This window comes from Triturus cristatus, chromosome 6 (genome assembly GCF_964204655.1).
Source record: "Triturus cristatus chromosome 6, aTriCri1.1, whole genome shotgun sequence".
Lineage (NCBI taxonomy): Eukaryota > Metazoa > Chordata > Amphibia > Caudata > Salamandridae > Triturus > Triturus cristatus.
Window position 1 is genome coordinate 1,892,473,218 of NC_140589.1, and position 20,851 is coordinate 1,892,494,068.

The following is a 20,851-nucleotide window of genomic DNA, read 5'->3' on the forward strand; positions in this document are numbered from 1 at the left end:
TTTCAGTTAGGAACACTACGGTGCATCAGGATCTAGCAAACAAAGGGACTGTTCAAAGGTTAAATAAAATCCCTCTCGTCAGAATAGCCAGAGCAGGCAAGCGGGTGGGGGAGTGGTCACCTAGCAAGCGAGCTGCTATCCCATAGATGGGCACGCAGGTTTTCAGGCACACTCTGTGCTAGGAGAACGGCAGCTAGGTGAGATCAGCAAATAGATGGGGCCTTGTGAGCCTGGGTGCCGGCATCCACCCCGCCCAGAGCTGGCTCGGGCTGAGGCAAGTGATACGGTGGAACTTTCCCGCATGGGGGTGAATTGCTCTTGGCGCAACTTCCCAGGCCTAATGGGCCTTTTGTTTCAGCAGACACTATCTGACCCAGGATAGCGTCAAGGGCTTTGGGATATAGATGGGGTCATCTATAACCAAACCAGCAGGGATGGTTCTCTTTCATCTAGATTGCAGGAAGCTCTAGACAGGAGAGGTTGCAGGTAAGACTATAGCTGTTTTGGTGGGGGGTTCTGGCGGCAACGGTGGCCGCCTCCAGAGCCGTGGCGGAGTTACAGGGCGATCTGGAAGCAGGCCGGTACCAAGGGTACCTCTGCGCGGCACCATATGGGGTGCCAGAGCCAAATCCGAGGAGCCTCATGGGAGGGTCCTGGAAGCCGTGCCGGCGCCCCGCTAGTCCTTCGGGCGGTTGTGGGCCTGAACAACCGGGGGTTTGCTATGCGACGCTCCGCCCCGGGAAGGGGCGTGAGTAGAAGTTACCAACAGTCACGTGATCCTGTAAGAGAATCACTTGGACGGCAGCAAAGGCGGGGTTTGCCCCAGTGCTGCCCGGCTCATCAGGCGGGCAGGCGGCCCGGTTGGTTGCCTGCCCTTGGATCGCCCGTAAGATAACCCACCTATTACATAATGGTGTATGTAATAAACCTGCAGCATTTTGTACCCAATCAAACAGTCTGTGTGTGTGTTATTATTGGGTAATGGATTTTGTTGGAGGGGGGACTGAGGGGTGCCAATGGCGATACTATGCCGCTGACCGCGGCCCCCGCAGGGGGCCACTGAGCGGTCGGTGCCCTAGTGTCGCCTGGGCACCGGTCACCCCTCCCCGCCCCCCCTTCTGGGGGGCAGGGTCTCCGACCGGTGTCCCCCTCCTCTTTCCCGCCCGGAAGTGACGCGAGGGGCGTCACTTCCGGGGCTCCTCTGGGCATGGGGGGAGGCTATATAGCCCTCCCCCACCATGCCGGCGACCTCTTGTTCACCTCGCACGCCGCATCCCTCCCTACCGCTTACCCGGCGTGGTGATGGCAGGTGGGGGTGAGAATATTGTAATGTTTCCTTTTTTCGTTGCAGGCGGAGTTACAAGGCGATCTGGAAGCAGGCCGGTACCAAGGGTACCTCTGCGCGGCACCATAGGGGGTGCCAGAGCCAAATCCGAGGAGCCTCATGGGAGGGTCCTGGAAGCCGTGTCGGCGCCCCGCTAGTCCTTCGGGCGGTTGTGGGCCTGAACAACCGGAGGTTTGCTATGCGACGCTCCGCCCCGGGAAGGGGCGTGAGTAGAAGTTACCAACGGTCACGTGATCCTGTAAGAGAATCACTTGGACGGCAGCAAAGGCGGGATTCGCCCCAGTGCTGCCCGGCTCATCAGGCGGGCAGGCGGCCCAGTTGGTTGCCTGTTCTTGGATCGCCCGTAAGATAACCCACCTATTACATAACGGTGTATGTAATAAACCTGCTGCATTTTGTACCCAATCAAGCAGTCTGTGTGTGTGTTATTATTGGGTAATGTATTTTGTTGGAGGGGGGACTGAGGGGTGCCAGTGGCGATACTATGCCGCTGACCGCGGCCCCCGCAGGGGGCCACTGAGCGGTCGGCGCCCTAGTGTCGCCTGGGCACCGGTCACCCCTCCCCGCCCCCCCTCCTGGGGGGCAGGGACTCCGGCCGGTGTCCCCCTCCTCTTTCCCGCCCGGAAGTGACGCGAGGGGCGTCACTTCCGGGGCTCCTCTGGGCATGGGGGGAGGCTATATAGCCCTCCCCCACCATGCCGGAGTCCTCTTGTTCGCCTCGCACGCCGCAACCCTCCCTACCGCTTACCCGGCGTGGTGATGGCAGGTGGGGGTGAGAATATTGTAATGTTTCCTTTTTTCGTTGCAGGCGGAGTTACAGGGCGATCTGGAAGAAGGCAGGTACCACAGGTGCTGTTGTGTCATTGACTTTTGAAACAGCTTGCGGCCCGGTGGGCTGTAGCTTTCTACGCTGTGTGTGTGCGCGTCAGTCAGCCTCTCCTGACCCGGCCCCAGCGCAACAGACCGCAGCGCCTACAGCATTAAAAGGAGGTGCCAACGTGAGCGGCGGTATTTGTCCCCATAAAGTAAAGACTTGCCACTTGTCATGCCATCGTTTAATTGATGAGATAACTGTGCCACTCGTTAATAGTAGCTGCCCGCACCGGTGCCCGGGGCGGCGGTGCTCAGATATTGATTTTAATTATACTGCTCAGTAAGGGCCCTTCCATTTCTGGTGCTTTGCAGCAGTTGTAAGATCTTCTTAGAGTTTCTTGTTGCTCAAATGGGTGTTGTTTCTCATATTTATATGTTTCCCTGGTCTTCATTGCTTGATTTTGCTCACGAGAAAGTGGAACTCATAGTCGTTGAAATGTCACTCAAAGTTACACTGAAATTATGAAAATATCACACATAACCAACCTGAAACCTTGGCAGCTATGTACTTTTCTCAGCCTGTTAATATTATTCATGTTTCTTATGTAATATTCTAGTTCTTATGGAAAGTGCTGAAACATTTTTGAGTGGTGTGTGGTATATGAAATTGCATAAATAACTAAATCAATCAAAAAATAAATAAATAAATAATCCTACGAGGAAGAAGGGTATATCCTACGATTATGGTTATGATGAAATATATGTTTTCTCCAGTAGGAGTCACTCCTGTACATCTGAGAAAGAAAATGATAATAACAAGAAGGTAAGTGAACACATACATGGCTCCAGGTTTCATAATGAGTTTATTTTTCAACCATTTTTAACAGTGTGTATCCATATTTATTTGCTCTGATAGTTTATGTATTTATCCTCATTTATTTTTGTTCCATGAAACTGTTTGGAGGTGCCGTGTTATGTTTGTTTGCACCGAATGGAAGTTTGGGCGTTCTTCAAATGACTGAATATACATATATGCGGCAGCCGAAGGCCCGCCACTTATGGCCTACGGACATGTGCAACATGTGGTGGCCCGCAGGCAGGCCATGAACCAAACGCCTAGGGGCAGCGAACCCCATGCACGCTGCACACGTGTGCCGAGTTTTCTGTCACTGCTTCTCTGTGCTGTAGTCACTGAGTACTTTGCCTATGTGAAGGCTCGATAAATGTTGCACTTTTATTTTGAGTCTGTCTTTTTTCTTCAGGAAAAGTGTTATTTACTACATATCTCCTCTTCCCACACACATCCTGAGAAAGAAACATTGACACAGGTGCACGTTCTGGACCACTCATCTTACAAGCTGTATCCTGCGATCGTTGCAAAGCTTGGCACACTAAATGGGAATAGCAACAGGGTGTGTTACCTCATGTGCATTACTTTTCCATGACACTCTCTTGGGTAGCCCAGTATCGCAATCTAAGATCTCACCTGCGTGTGCCTAATCAGTGCTAAAGTAATGAAACTATGTATATGTGAACCACATGTAACATATTTATGAGGACATTGCAGTACATCCTTTTCAAGGCTGTGATGTACTAGCGCATGGACAGATCTTTGATTCGGTGCTGTCGTTTTACTAAATACATATAAAGGTAATTTTTCTTTATACTTTAATTTTCCATGCAACCTTTTTTCTTTCACTACTAGGTGGCCACATCACAGGATGCACAAAAGCCACATGGCCATCGAGGGCCTGTGCGCTGCTACCAGGCCGGGATAGGCCGAGGAACTTTCAGATAACGCAACCATGAAAGCACAAACTTTTCTCATATGCACAACACTGGCTGACACCAATGCAATTGAACATTTTATGCGTTTCTCTGTCAAAACCCCGATAAACTGATGTGTTTTTTCATCCAATCTGTATGGAAAAAATTCTTCTAAAATAAATTATTTGGCTCCATTTTCCAAATGCATAGATGATTGTACACCTACCCAAACTCAGGCTGAATCCTCCCACACCTAAAGAAAGCTACACTACACTCTGATGGCCTTTGCCAAGTATCTGCCCATCACCCTCCTACCTACAAGATTATTGAAAAAGTGGTCTATGTTCAACTCGAAGATCACATCAACGCAACCATCTCTCCCATGACTACTAGTCTGGCTTCAGGTCATGCTGCAGCATTGAGACTGCTACCTTCCACATCGTAGACAATATCCTCCTGAACACAGATGAAGTTTACCCGGGCCTCCTCGTATTGCTGGACCTCAAAGCTGCTTTCGACAGTCAACCTTCCCACTCTCATAAGGACCCTGGAGTCTTGAAATGGTTTCATCTGTAAAATCTTTTGCTGGTTCTCCTCCTATGTTACCAATCAACACCTGCTTGCTCACATGGGCACATCCAGGTCCCAAAATAGTCTTGTCATGTGCAGAGTCCCACAGGGTTCCATATTCTTCTTTATCATCTTCAACCTCTACACTGAGTCTCTTGATGTTCTACTCACAGATAACAGCATCAAGAGTCACCATATAGCCAATGATACGCAACTGTACTTGAAAGTCTCCTCTGGTTCAGACATCCAGTGTATATCATCCAGACCTGGAGGTCCAGTGTCTACCTGAATTTCAACCTAACGAAGACAGAATTCTTGTTATTTGCTAAGAACAAGAAACAAGAAACAGTACCTTTAACACAAACCACCAGAGCACATCATGTGTGAGTTACTCTCATCCTTTGTGCAATCTTCACTCTTCTTCAATGAATGTTCTTCATGCTCTGGTGGTTTTTGTTAAAATTATATCTGTTCCGCTCATTGTGGATGCGGAACTTGGCGCCCTAGGTGGATGAGCGTTGGACACCAAAGTTGCACTCAATACTTGATTAATTTCTATTGTTGTTGAACTATATACTAAGGAGACACTTTGATGTGCAGGTCGTTAAAAGCATATCCACTTTGTTTTATATGTTATAAGAAACAGTACCTTGATGGTTTCAAGCTCCAACGTTCACCAAGACCAAGTAAGTCTGATTCACCCTGAACAGCAGCCTGATCCACAGGGAACACATTGCCAAAAAACACAGACTGCCTTATACCATCTCTCTCTACTAAAGAAAGTGAAACTGTTTCTCCTAGAAAATTACTTTAGATCTCCTGTTCAAGCCCTCGTACTCTTGCATGTGGATGGTTGTAACACTCTGCAGCTTAGCCTCCCAGGCTCCACATTGGCACATATTAAGGGCATCATACATGCTTCAGCACGTCTCAACCAGGGTCTAACGAAACATGATCACATCACCCCAATCCTGACAGAACTCCTTTAGCTCCCCATGTCGGCTTGCACCTTCTTCAAAACCAACTGCATCATTTACAAAGTGGTCACACCCAGTATCCCCTTTTATCTTGCAGACAAGCTCCCCATCTCTGTTGGTTCTTGGATTCCCAGCAGCGAGGACACCATCAGACTGCAGACTAAGAAGAGCATGAAACACAGGCCGCAAGCCTGTACTATGCATCTAGGATCTGGATCACCATCCCCATATCCTTCATGATTGTGCCATTTGTGTAGCAATTTCAGAAATAGTTGAAGATGCACCTCATTACATTAACTGATCACTACCTCTGCTATCACTCGCTTGATATATAACTGTCTTTGACCCTATAGAGCCTTTGGGCTAGCTTTGTACTATAACAATACCACCATCGCACACATACATACATATAAGTGTACCATTCCTGCCCAAAGGAACTTACCCATTACAGGTTTTGTGCAGCTTATATTACATCGAAAGTTGCAGCACTTCTGGTCCTCGAGGCAGTCCTCATCACCTTTGCAGAGAACACTGAGTTCGCCATAACATTTGAAGCTGTATGGTGGGCACAAGCCTGGCTTTGCTGAAACCAAAAACAGGTGATGAGTATTAGCATGTTTCATTTCTGGATGGAAATCAACATAAAGCGACATGTCTCACAGTGATGCAGTGAAATCCCACACAGGCTTTGTTTTGCCTCTTTTGGCCTCCTGTGTGCTGAAAGAATACTGTTCGAGCTATAGAAATCGAATGAGGTAGATGTGTCAAGGTTTATCAATGAACAGACACTGAATGGAGTTCTTTGGTGGGGCACATATCACTGTGAGATTCACAGTTCCAAACATGGCGGGGTTAATGTTGGAAGCCTAGGCGTATGCGAAATGGAATCCCCGATATTAGAGATTAGTAGGTTGAGCTCCAAACCAGGTAGCCTTGTAAATAAATGTGTCTGTTGGGTGCCTGATGGCAGATCCGGACCATACACTGTTGGCGCACATGTGTCCTAAGTTGCCGCTGCATCATCTTCAGGGCCTACCCTCCCGCCTGCCACATGCGATCCCCTGCAGGGGATATAATAACTAGCCACAAAGGAGGACGGTCCCTGCATGTTGCAGCTTGTCCCAGATGCCGTGCAGTGGCCTCCAGTCTACCTGTTGGCATCGGAACTACCGAGTAGTTGCCAACAGTTGCCCACGCTGGCCCCACCCACCTACTGCTCCGCTGTCTCAGTGTGCACCACGGGACTGGACCATGTCCTAAACACCACCCCCTCCCACTTAAGAATGAGTACAAGGCAGTGAGGAGCTGCTAGCTCAGCCAAAAGACCTGTAAAGGATGGTGCACATGTCTGCACAGACCCCATGCTGATGCAGCTTATATCATCAACCAGTTGGTAGGTCCTGCCCAGCTGGTGCTCCCAGATGGCGCACAGCAGTCAACCTTCCACAGTGCACCTGAAGATGGACAGCAGCCTGATAACACAGCTGGATCCCCAGCTGTCTCTGCTGTCAGTGCACCACCACTAAGACAATCGCACCACCACCCATGTCATCAGTGGCACGGCCCACCTTGCAAAAACACAAAGCCAGGCTGTGACAACACACAGTGCTGGCACTCCAGTGAAAACAGACCTCACAACATGGCATTCATCCCTACCATAGCGCCCTTTGTGGTGACTGGCACCTTGTCTTCCCAGGCTGCTAAATGGAGAATGTGAGTCAAAAGGCTCAAAAGGCATTCTACAGTCGTAGGTATTGAAAATGACAGCCAATACCCCATGGTCCTCCACCTTTCAGGGGATGCCATCTTTAAGCTCTCCAAGAATGTGGTTGACCTGTGACACCCTCAAAACAGCATTGACAATGTGCTTTTAGCCACTTGGACAAATCGGTGGATGAGTTCTATGCCCTGCTCCGTGAGCTGGGGAATACGTGTCTGCTCCCAAATGTGCAAGACTAAATCAGAACAAAATAACATCAAAAATGCCAATACTGATCATTATTCAACTCGCCTTTAATGACGAGGGCCCATGATTAGGAATTGGTACTGATTTTGGTTCCCCCTCTCTTGATTGTTGTCTCTTCATACAGATTGGTTTCTTACTTTAGATAGGCTGATCTATTTTTGGACAGAGGTAAGCCTGAACAGTGAACAGAGGCTTAGCATGCAGAAAGTGGATATTGGGCATTTATCTTCACTTAAAAAGTTCTCTATTTTTTAGCTTACAGGTCCTGATGAGAACCCCAGGATTGAAGGGGGTTTGAAACGCGTAGACCTTTTCTCTTTGAGCCATAAGGATTGTAAATTAATTGAATTTTCAGATTCAGTGGATACTTTGTTTAGCACATTTCTATGGCTTGTATAGATGTATTTTGGTAGCAATTGTAATAAAACTTTTTAGTGATTGTAAATAAGGTGTTGTAGATGAGAGTGAATGTATGATTGAGGTGATGGATGATGATGTAAGCGAATGAGTATGTTTGGATACGTTTGATGAGATTGATTTGGGTGTGAAAAGAGTGTTAGATTACTCTATGTAAATAGGACATAGTAGCAGTGTTGTGTATAGGTTTTTGAATAACAAAAAACGATTGGTAATGGATTGTTTAAAATAATAAAAGAAACTTACTGATTAATCAGACGAAAAAAGAGGTCTGTGGCTCATGTTGTTTTGTTGAATATGGGCCCTCGTAATTAAAGGCGAGTTAAATAATTATCAGTATTGGCATTTTTGATGTTATTTTGTTCAGAGGAGGCTTGGCCTTACTGATTTGAGCCCAAACCCAGTTTTGGTATTAGTTCAAGACTAAATCAGAGCACAATTCCTTCAGGACTGTTCCTCTGCAACATTAGAGTAGCAAATGCTGCAGGATACCAGGAAGGCCATGGCAGACATCCTCTCAATAGGGAGGTCAAAAGAACTCTCCAAACCCTGTGCCTACCACATGGAAGCAGCTCTCCAACGACCCATAAAGACAGAACCCACCAACCAGATCACACCAGTCTCACCCATCAGCAAGAAAGACGGACCAAAGACTAACCAGGTTAGCAGGCCCTGCCAGTGGTGCATAAGTGCATCCCCACATGCAGCAGAATAAAAAGGAAAGAAGTGCACAGATTGTGGAAAAGTTAGCCGCTACGCAAAAGTATGCTTGCTGTTCCACTCCCTCGCCATGAGGGCTGGTAAAGAAGGGCATCAAAGCCATGGAAACATTGCCACTTCTCCCAGAAGATGAAGTCCTAGACGACGATTATTCAGAAGACATCGTACATGTGATCCACGCCATCGAACCGTTTCAGAAGCACGCTCAGATTGCACATCATTGCCAGGTATTCATGGAAGGCCAACCCCTCATTACACTCGACACAGGGACCTCAATCAATATATTGCAGCTGGCGCTGTGTAACTCAATGCCCACTCCACCAGTCCTCCACCCTATGACAACCAGTGTGCATGCTTTTGGCACCACCAAATGCCTCCCCTTGCCAGAGTCTTTATTGCCAACATAACGCACATGGAAAGCTCAACAAGGGTCAATATATTCGTCACCAAAGGAGGGTCGGGAATGCTTCTAGGCTGTCAAATGGCTGAACACCTCCAGCTGATCCAGTTCACCGTGGGAGTCCATTTCAGTGTGATAAACTCAGTTCTAGGCAAGTTTGAACATCTATTCAAGGGCATTGGCTGCCTGGCAGGCAGTATGGTCCACTTGCACATGGACCAGTCTATACAACCTGTAGCCCTGTGCCACAGATGGGTAGCCTTCCTACTCAGGCCCAAAGTGGAGGCAGCACTTCGAAAACTCGAAGCCGAAAGGCTTCATTTAAAGAGTGGAAGGACCTACACCGTGGGTCTTGCCGATCGTCGTGGCAGGTAACCGAAGCTACCCGGGGAGGAGCGGATATGCGTAGATATGCACATCTCTAATATGGACATAAAAAGGGAAAGACATCTGCCCCGATGGTCGATGACATCGTTGGGGAACTCACTGATTCTCGTTGGTTCTTAACGATGGACTTAAAATCAGGATATCACCAGTTCCTACTGGTGTCAGTCTCACCACATCACAACATTTTCCACTCACCTCGGGTTGATGCAGAAGAAAAGCCTCAAATTCTTCATCTAATGCATCAATTAGGTATTTCAGGACATCATCCGGGGAGCATTTGTTGGTCTCCCAGGGGTCTTGAACATTAGTGATAATATCTTAGTATATGCACCAACCCTCGAAGAACACCTCAGTAAGCTACGGCCTGTATTCTGCTGACTCCAAGACAGTGGACTCACACTACACAAGGAAAAGTACGAGTTCCTAAAGGAAGAATAATGATTTGTTGTACATCGCTTCTCAGCAAAAGGGGTCACCCTGACCCAACCAAAGTCCACGACATCTAGTCGCCGCCAGCTCTGATCCCTGTGACCGGTGTTAGTAGTTTCCTGGAGATGGCCACATACTACAGCCGGTTCATTCAGAAACTGACCACACTCACCGGAACCCACCGAGAACTAACCAAAGCATCCACACCATGGCGATGGGCTGAAGGACAAGAGCTAACATTTCAAGCCACTAAAGGAGTGCTGTCAGAACATACCAGCCATGCCTACTTCAAACAGAAGCTTTTGGTAGAAGCCAGCACACCGACCTGGGAGCCCTACTGTCACAAAAACAACTGTGTGGGGAGTGGGCTTCTTTTGCCTACACCAGACGAGTGCTCACTCCAACAGAGCAGCACTACTCCCACATAGAAAAGGAGACAATCGCAATTCATTGGGCACGCAGACATTTCCATCTATACTTGTATGGTCACCTGTTCACAGTTAACATTGACACCATGCCCCGTGTTCCTTTATTCAAAGGATCTTCAGCAAAGCTGCCTCCTCAGATTAAAAAATATATATTCTCCAACTACAAGACTACCACTTCTCAGTTGTTTACAAGCCCGGAGCACACAATCCCGCGGACTACCTGTCACAACATGCCCGGTCGGCCACACCTCCGGAGGATACTGAAGCAGATGAAACTAGGGAGTACGTCAAATTGGCTGAAGTGCAATCATGACCTCTCCCAGAGTCCCTGGCCAACATCAAAGAAGCAAAAAGAACGAAGACTGCCTGCAGCGAACCCCTGCAGCTGTACAATACAGAGACTGGTAGATCATCACCAGCAGGCTGTCGCAAAGGATTGAAACTGAGAGACAAATACTAACCTCCCTGAACCATGTTTGAAAGGAACTAACAGTAACAGCCAAAGGGTGTCCCCTGAGGGGACCCTGGTTAGTGATCCCAAAGAGCCTGACCCAAAGGATTGTTGACGTGGCTCACTGTCAGGAATAAACCGTTCCTGGCTCTGGTCAGTTATGGTCCAAGTGTGTGTGGCCATGGGTTGAGATACAAATTGATGAAGACAGTTTCTCTGATAAACGTTGGGAGAGCATTATGTGGTAAAGGCCTAAAAAAGACATTCAAAGATGGCCGCCGTTTTTGCTTCACAGACTAGGTACTTTTACAAGCTGCTCTCCCGGCTCACTGAGATTGGTGTCTCGGGCTCTGCCTGGGGCTTGCTTAGGTCCTTCTTGGAAGGGCGGGTGCAACAGGTCTGCCTGCGGCCGATCGCATCAGCCCCTCAGCCGGTCGCCACTGGGGTCCCGCAGGGGTCCTCCCTTTGCCCCCTTCTTTTTAACATCTATGTCTTCTCCTTGAAATTCCCATTAGGTGTAGTGTGCGATACCATCTACGCTCACTTCACTGGCTTCCCGTGGCCTACTGGGTTAAGTTTAAATCCCTTGTTATTGCCCATCGCGCCCTCTATGGTCACGGTCCCACCTACCTGCAGAAGCGGTTTTCCTTCTATATCCCGCTCAGACAATTACGCTCATTTGGAGTATTTGGAGGAGTATTTATAGAGCGCGGCGTTCGCTCCGGAAGGAGCATCATGGCGCTGAAAATCCTTGAAAACAGGTCACAGCACTTCTTTTAGCTCAAGTGCCCTGCTTCATTCTTCACAGGCTGGGCGGCTGTTCCCTTGCTGGGAATGCCGCTCAGGCATGGAATGTCCTTCCTTTTGCACTTCCCAAAACCCAAGACGCTTTGGTCCTTTAAGAAACATCTAAAAACCTACCTTTTTGCCTAGTGTTAGTTTGCTGACTCTTCTTGGTACGCGCCGGGACACTCTACTGAGTAGCTGCGCGCCTTATAAATTACATAACATAACAAGGTCTCTTGCAAGACTTTCCCTCCGATTGTTGTTGCGCGAGCTTCCCTCTGCGCACTTCAATTAACCCCTTCAGTGCCACGCCCTTTCCCCCTCCTGTGCCGGGCGTTGCACTAGTGGGTGGGGTTCATGACGAGATAGTCTCGTCATGGGCACAGCGCAACCGTGCTCCATGACGAGACTATCTCGTCATGGGCACTGAAGAGGCTAGGGACTCTGAGGAGACTAGTTTCTCCTTTCTTGGTCACTTGACTTTGTAGTTCCGGTCAGCTAATGCTAGCTGAAATTCCTGGTTTTGTTCTAATGCTGGGAAGCAGTGTCTCTACTTGCTTCATTGCTAGGAAGCAGTGTGTCTGCTCGGCGCTGCCTCATTGCTTCCTTTTCCTGTACTCTGTGTCTCAGTGTGAGAGGGAGCGTTTTAAGAGTGGCCCTCTGAGGGGCGTTTTGTCATTCAAGTCTTCAGTAGGCTTGGCCAAATGCATGGTATTTGCAGTATGTTTTTCGGATCCTTGGCAATTCCCCTGTGGGTGTCATTCCTTTCCTTCCCCGCCCCTGTTCCCATTTTCGCAGGGCGTACCCTCCTGAACACTGCTGGGATCAGCGCTGGAACATTGGGTTATTTTTCAGCATTACATGACTATTGAAAAGTACTTTCTTCCAAAGTGATAATATTAATACAGTGCTCTTTAGTCAGTTATCATTAGGGAGACATGAAGGTAGGACTCGACTGTGCGCTGAGGTACTTAATTTTTTACATGTTTCTGAAATAAATTTCCTGCTTTAGGAGTTTGTTATAGAAAAATAAAGATGATTGCCAAGCGGGCCTAAAAAAACACATGGCAACTGCTAAGTATTCTCCTCTGCATGATGCACCCTGGGCTATGTCGCCTCAAAGTTGGGGATCTCCATCTATAACGGATAAACAATAAGTGAACGTGTGATTATTGAGGTTTTTTGTGCCTCCATCATGCCTTCAGATAGGATTCTGGCCCTGTTTTATAAGCCAAATACTATGTCTCTGCTATAAAGGCAAGTGATAAAAGCAAAACACAGACTTCTATCTTCGGGTCTGTATCCCCATCCACATAATTAAGAGGGAGGCTCATGGTGTTAATCCCCCTTGAGGACACTCCCTTGGCTCTGACATTATAGTCATCAAGGCCTGAACCGGTGCTGAAGCAATAATCCAATCAAGGGCGACTCCTCCGCTGCCGAGTTTGGCAGTGTTGTTGCCATGATGTGCCAAGTAGAGCATCGAAAATCTTAGAAGCTAAAACGTCTGTCGTTCCTAAAAGGAATCACAGGGAATACAAAAAGCACAGAGGTATGAATACAGATGAGGAGCTGTGCATAGTTCAGCTGAGGAGTGGTTCCAGAACAAGAAAATACCACGTATGATTTGGTCATCTGAGTCCCGAAAAACCCCTTATGAAGGGTTACCTGCCAGCCTCAAACAAGGCATGTTGATTTTAATCCTGGATGTGTTCTAACAATCGAATTATATCTTGTTGTGAAACATTTAGATGAAATTATTGATTTCCATTAAGGATTTTAAAGGACATCTTTGCAGCGTAATTCAAAATGCAAACATTGGCTGCGTGGTAAGCTTTACTAGCCAGTAACGGTGTTTTTTCAGGAGGCTTAGTAGTACTTCATAGGAAGTGGCTTGTATAAGTGCCACTGTATACTGTACAAACTAATTACTTCTAGGTTTGAGACGGTTGCATTATAGGGCTCAGGTAGTGTGGGTAAAATGCCCATTCCAGGCTGGGGGAGCTGCAGGGGGATACAGATGGGAGAGATCAAGAGAAAGTCGCAGCTAAGGCTGCTGTTAGATTAGTGAGGGTGATTTGGCAAATAAAGCAGTTACATACATAGGCTGAGGGGCTGTACACTAGGCTAGGGGGACATATAGTAAGACAAAATAATATGATACACCATTCGCTGAACTGACTGCAGTAGATTGCAATATGTGCAGTGAAGGACAAATACGTGTCTTTAGATGTTTTTGGAACAGTGTTTGAAAATAAATCTGAAAAGCTTGTGAGTGATTGAGTGAGAGAATGAGAATGAATGGGTGAGGTAGTGAATTAGTAGATGAATGACTGTGAGTGAGTACACTTATACCACAATTTCTGTGGAGGTAGTCTCTACTGATTGGTTGACTACCCAAAGAGAATATTAATGTATAGAATGTATTACAGCGGGTGATAAATGGGTGAGTGAATGACTGTGCTTATATAGCGTCTTGTCCCTTTGTATTGGACTCTAGCCACTGTGACAGATCCAAAAGAATACTCCCTGTGGTACCCTTGCAGAAGAAGTGGTGGGACGTGTTTAGAGATTTCCAGTAGTCTAAAAACTCCTGCCCTTAACACTGCGTTGCCTAGACATGAAAAAGAACTATTGATGCTATTGATATAACAATGACATGGGGAGCTTCTCTGGATAGATGCAGAAATATGTGCCCAAGGCATGTTGTACTCACCCAACAAATACTCATGCAGGGTCTGGGATCCATTAACGCAGAGTACTAGGAGCACCCACTGAAAAACCTTGATGTATGTTCTTCTCATGTTAGAGACAGCAGTGATCTCTGGGAATGGAGACTGTGTGGGACTCTAATTTAACAGCTGTCAAAGATCCAGAGGTGGGAGGAGTGACACTCTGCGTCACCTATGCTGGCGTACGGCCACAGAGCACGACTCGTGCTCTTCATTGTGCAAACTAGCAAAAGGCATTGCACATAAATTACTTTGAGAGGATTTTTTTGCAAACCTTCTGAACAAGTAAGTGCAAGCTGTTCCCTGTTTGAGGGACATGTGCTACAAAATGTCTACTTTCTTTTCAGTGTTGGAGCCAAGCTTATATCTCATTCGCGGGCAAGGCCCTAGACCGGACGTGCTGAACCCAAGTAACCAGGCTTGGCACCAGCCATGCCTGTGCCAGAGTGGCAGTGACATCCCAGGAAGTGTCCACGTCACAGTCACCTCTACCAGAAACGATGATCAGTGCTAGTTCTAAAATGAAAGGAGGCCTTTTCCCCTGCTGAATCCCACACACATGGGCGTCCGCAGAAATTTTTCCAGGGGGGGGCGAACCTGGCAAATGAAGGGGCGTGGCTAATGTTAATCAATGGGGGCGGGGCTAAAATGGCAGACAATCAGGATCGGGTAATGTTCAGGCCAACCTGAGAAAAACAAGCATTGGCATAGCCAATAGGTCTCGCCTTTGGGACCTTATGACTGACTCACTGACTGAAGAACTTATATAGCTCACTTTTGCCGAGGCGTCTTGGCGCTGGGTAAGTATGATGCCGGCAGTATAAGTATTTAGTTCTGCAGCAGGTCCCAAAGGCGAGACCAATTGGCTATGCCAATGCTTGTTGTTATATCTGGGCATGTTGAGAGGCTAGGGGACTGGGTCTCGATGTCTGGTTGGGAGCACAGCAATGACCTACTCAATTTGAATGCATAGGTAATACAACCGGAGGGGTGAAATGAAAGGTTCGCTACCAGGAATAACAGGAAGGTAGAAAGTTAGGCTGGTTAGAAAGATAAGGAGGGGTAGAGACAGGCATGGTGGTGAGGGGAGAAACAGATGCATGCTAGGAGAGCGCTGTGAGGGAGTGAGGCGAAATGGGAAGAGGCACTGAAAGGTGGGTCGGGTAAAGACCGTAGTAAGGCAAACAGAAGGGTAGCGAGGGGTGAAGGGTAGACAAAGAAGTGAGGTGTAGAAGAAAAAGATTCAGGAGCAGCGACAGGTAAATCAAAGCTGGAGAGGGGAGAATAACGCAGTCGTAGAACGTGAGGGGGCCAGGTAGAGAGAGGGAGAGGTGTGTCATAGACATGTAGAGACAGCTGAGGAAGAGGGAATAATAAAGACTGAGGTAGACAGGTGAGGTAGAGGGGTGCGTTGATATAATGGAAATGCAGAGATGTGCCACAGATGTTACTGAAGAGGAAAAGAAGTAGAGATATTGAGAAAGATGTAAGGCACTAAAAGAAGTAAGGGGGTGAACAGAGGTAGAACGAGTGGAAGGGGAGAGAACACGTAGAAGATGAATGGCAGGGTAAAATGAGCGATCAGGCAGTGAGTGTGAGGAGTGGGATACAGAGGCATATGTGGCATTGAGCGTGATGTGCGGGGTACAGAGGGATATGTTGTGGCAGTGTGCACAAGGTGCGGGGTACAGAGGGATATGTTGTGGCAGTGCGCACAAGGTGCGGGGTACAGAGGGATATGTTGTGGCAGTTAGCGCAAGGTGTGGGGTACAGAGGGATATGTTGTGGCAGTTAGCGCGAGGTGTGGGGTACAGAGGGATATAAGGCAGTAAGCGCGGGCAGGGCCGGCTTAAGCGCTCTTGGCGCCCAGTGCGACAATGCTTTTTGGCACCCCCAATGACCACCTCCACTACAGGTTCTTCATAACCATCCTTTCACAGCGCCCCTCAAGCCTCCGTAACCATTCAGTCTCAGGTGCATTTAATTCATTTTATAGCGCCGCTCCTATCCGTGTAAGGTGTCAGAACACTTTACATTACACAGATTACATAGAGACAAACAATCATAAGTGTGTAAACAGTGCATAGGAAATGTTACATAAGAGAGAGGACAAGAAGGTGTAGGAGTCACAGGTCATCCGTACAGGTAGGCAGGATAGTTTAAGAGGGCTTGGCCAGGAGAATCAGAAACCTAGAATTTAAAACCTAGCACCATGGATGGGGGGTTCCCTTTATTAATAAGAATTGATTTCTACCCAAATGAACCCATTTTGCCACATTAGGATAATGAAAAGCTGGGGGGAAATCATAACGCTCTAGCCCATACCCTACGGTTTGCATGCATCTTTCATAACAGTTACTTGCTCACTGTTCCACATTAGGATTTTAACTCATAAAGAGTTATCAACAATATGGTCTCTCTGACAAAAGTGTAACCCACTGACCTATTTACATTACATTATACGCACTTTGTGAGCTGCACGTTCTTTGCAGCAAGCATAGTAACCCTCTGCGCTACCTTAGGATGAGTAGAAACTTCCGTTACACAAAACTTCGATCTCTCCCTCTCTAAGAAGTGCATTAATCACTGCAGTCATTTAGACATTTTTATTGGTGGCTGAAAATTCTAGGAGTCCAGGAAAGAAGCAGGTGCTTTTAAAATCATATTAGCGCCCCCTACACAAAGTCAGCACCCGGGGCGGTGGCACCGGTCGCACCGCCCTAGAGCCGGCCCTGAGCGCGGGGAGTGGGGTACAGGGGGATATGAGGCAGTGGGGAGTGGGGTGCAGGGGGATAGGAGGCAGTGAAACACAGGGTCAGCATGTCCTGCCAGACATGATAAGGTGCATACTGGCAGATAGATATGTTATTGACACGAGTCTGTGTACGTTTTGGTGGGATCTGAAATCTGGGCTATGGCGCAACCTCAATTTTTGACTTGAGAGAATAATGCATCGACCCCCCCAGAACTTCATTCAGAAGACCTCTTGCTCTCAAGCTACACTGTGTTAAAAGCAGTGCTTAATTTGAGCCGGTGCTTTCCGGTGCTCAGCACCGGAACTTATTTCACAGGGCCGGGGCTATGATTTCTGAACCTGCAGGTGGTCGTCTCAATATTAATTATTCCATTCCAAAATATAAAGTATAACATACCTTGCCATGGTGACTGGCTGGTATGTGTTCACAGGCAGGCATACACCGGTTCAGGCAGGCATGATTGTGTATCACCACGTTAGTGATGATGTCATCACACCTGTCACGAATTCAAGAAGTCATCGTCAAAAAATGGCTTGCGTTCGATTCCCCGAGTCTGTTGCACCCTGCCATTGCCTGAGCCTCCCATTGGCTAATTGTAGGTGGGGGCTAGCTCATGACGGATTTCAGGCAAGGAAGCTCCGAGAGCTCATTTGGAACTTGGGAGTGAGGTCACGAGGAAGAATAAACTAAATTAAGTGTGCATTTTCAAATTGCTTCGTGACCAGAGTGGTATAGATGGCAGCCCTACATTGCTGCTATCCGCAATGTGCTCAATACGGCCGTGGCCGAGCACAACTTTTGTGCGCCATGGAGTCACCTGTTTGTGCGCTGCCCCCCAGCATGCTAATTGTTCAGCGCGTGAGTCCTGCAGGCGCCACAGCCATACACACCGGCATTGGCAGCATTACGGTCGGGAACAATGCTTGTGCTGTAGCAGTCAGGGTCACAGCAAGCTCAGCATTGGATGCCGATGCCGTTGTCACCCCTGGACCTACTAATTGCAGGAGGCACTAGCACTGACCTAACCTGCTGTGCTGGAGCAGCCGCCTGTTCCGCAATGCACTGATCAATATGTGCAAAAAAGCATTTTATTTTGGTGTGCATTTCTTTTTTTTGCACTCGTGTCGGTTTAGATAAAGAATTAAAATACATGTCACCTTGCCCTTCTTTAGGAATGACAAAATAGCAGGGACATGTACAGGCTAGAGACGAGGCTGAGAGCACTAGTAAAGATGAGAGAGAGCAAAGAGGGGAAAGAAACAAGGAGAAGAGAGGGATAAAACACAGCAGAGTAGAAGAAAAGGAGGAGAGCAAATCAGATACAGAGAGAAAGAGAAGGCAGACATGGTGCGCAGCAGACAGTGATAGAAGGGAGAAGATAGATTGAAAGGATGTAGAGGACAGGACATGACAGAGAGAAAAAAAGAGCAGAGAATGGATAAAACGGAGATACAGCTAATCACTGCTAGAAGAGTGAAAGTAAAGAGCCAAGATCGAGGGAAGAGAAAGCAGAATATGGATAAAAAGGAAGATGAAAACGGGCATGGGTAGAATGCATAAGGAATAGAGGGCAAATCAGAAATACAGGGAAGTAGGTAACACACCAGGTGTGACAAAGACGATAGAAAATGATTAGAGAGGTGAGAAGATAGACTCTTAGAGAAAAGACCTATGGGACAAACATCAGAGCAAGTTTAGAAGATAGACTGAGGCAGTGCTAGTGTTGAAGGTGGGGCACACCAGAGATAGAAGTGGGCTATGGCCTCCTTGGAAACATTTTCGGCACCGGCACTTCTGCTTTTGCAAATTAAGCACTGGTTAAAAGGAGGTCTTTGTGTCCAGACCTAACCACTCGTGCTTGTGGCGCGCAGCTCAAACTGGCCATTGTCATTCTGTTTGTGATAATCAGCCACAGACAGCATGACAATGGGCGGGAGGGGCTGCGAGGAGGAGTGCGAGGCGCCCGATCAGGGAGTTGAGGCCTCTGGCAGGGAACAGCTCTGCTCCCTGCAGGGCCCGTAATTACGGACAAAAGGCGTCCGTAAAAGCATGGATGGCCGCAAGGGGGGCAAGGAGGAGCACTCCAGGGGGGGGGGCAAGCGCCCCTTCTTGCCCCCCCCTGCGGACGCCCATGCCCACACACTTCCTGCTTCTGATCTCCAGACACAGCAGTCCAGTGTACATGAGGGAGATTCATTGGAAAAACAGTAGAGACGGTGTGGATTGGACCATTACCTCCTCATCCTACTCCCCCCTCACTGTCCCTCGAGCGAGTTGTGCTCCTCCCACCCAAAGCTCACCCAGTGGATTAAAAACACGTTTCCCACCCCTCAGTGACGCCATAAAACCTGTCACGTGATCCCAATAGTGAAAGCACGAAACTTACATCCTGTTTTGCCTTTTCTGCTCCAGTTGGGTCGCCGGGTGTAAGGTAAGTGGTGGACGGTTGCTTACTTAGGTTTGTTTTGGCTTCTTTTTGTGATGGTGGCCAGCTTTAGCAATCAGGGTTGAGCGGGTTCGGTTCCCTGGTCTAGAAGTAAGAGCATTGCTAGGCTGCCTGCAGTACAGAGGTGGGAGGTGGGTGAATGTACGGGGTTACGTCCTGGCTGATGGGGCCAGCCCGCCCTTCCGGGATACCTCAGGCTCGAGCAGAGACCATGCCGCTCGCAGCACGAGGCAGGGGGCGGGCCACGCTGTGATTGGTGAATCGGCTAGGCATCAGGAAGTGACGTGAGGCGTCCGGTAACGTCTTCCTGAGCTCGGATGGGATGATTGTCGCCCAGCGGCCGGTGTTGGAGGAAGATTCGAGAAGCGTTAACTGCCTGGGTTTTGATTGGATGACGGGTGCTGGGAGCCACGTAGGGGAATGCAAGCGGGTGGCGAACAGGAAGCAAGTGCACGTGGGAGCTGAGGAGCCGGGGGGAAACCTGTGGAGGGTTTCCTACAGTAGCGGGCTTGCAGTTAAAAAGGCTTTCCCGAGGCTCCAGCAATTAATTAAAGCGCAGAGTTTTTTTAAAACTAATTATGAGAAGGAACCCAAGGCGATGTCTCTGCGTAAAGAGTTCCTGACTGCTGAAGATGGATTCCTTGATTTCAGCTCTAGCTACACATGGTGCATATATTACAGGAGGATGCTGTTTCTTTGAGTGCTGTCGGTAAAATGATTGCTATGGAAATCAAAAAGGGTCTATGCCGCAGAAAATGTTTCTATCAGGACTGAGTCATGTTCCAGCTATGTCGTTCAATCCTTGATGGAGGATTTTTAAATGGCAGTAGAACTAACGCAGGAAGCAGCAGAAATCACACACAGTTTAGCAGTGATGGAGCAGTGGCAGCTCACAGATAGATCCCATGATGAAGATGCCCTTTTCTGGTTGCAAGCTCTTTGGGATGAGTTATAGGCTGTGGTGAAAAAAGCAGCTGAGGACAATCAGTTGTTGTACCTCAGCCCCTGAAGGATAAATCCTTCAGTTCCCGAAGGGCGTTTGTCCGTCTTTTCAAGCAAAGATGGAAGTTCAGCCCTTAAGAGGGAGGCGATACGGACATTCAGAAAAAATCCGAATACAGCAGTCAAGATCTTCTGCTCAAGGACAACTGAAGCAGAAACCATGACTATGCCTTCTCAGAGTAGATGTTGCTGGTAGGGGGTCGCCTCAAATTTTTCTGGCATTCAAGGAGGGAATCAAAAAAGGACAACTTGATGCTACAGATCATTCGAGAAGGACAGTGAATAGAGTTCCAGGAGGTTCAACACAAAAGAGGGAAAATAAACTTATTTGATCCTGTGTCTGGAACTAAACAAAATGGAGGGTTCAAACCTGTACTGGATATAAAATTAGTCAGTCAAAATACTTTATTTGAGCTATTCACCCTTAAAAGTATTAAAACAAATACGATATAGTGCAGT

General features: G+C 47.9%; 1 protein-coding gene across 1 annotated transcript in view; it reads right to left on the minus strand.

Annotated features, from left to right (window-relative positions):
• Positions 1-19,645, minus strand: part of LOC146822325 (uncharacterized) — a 670,174-nt gene extending 650,529 nt beyond the window's left edge. The window contains exons 1-2 of the mRNA XM_085610040.1: positions 19,331-19,645; positions 5,915-6,055 (exon numbers count right to left, since the gene is read on the minus strand). Coding sequence (XP_085466166.1) covers positions 5,915-5,918 — 4 coding nt within the window. The 5' untranslated portion in view covers positions 5,919-6,055; positions 19,331-19,645. The remainder of the gene's footprint in view (positions 1-5,914; positions 6,056-19,330) is intronic.
• Between the last annotated feature and the right edge of the window lie 1,206 nt (positions 19,646-20,851).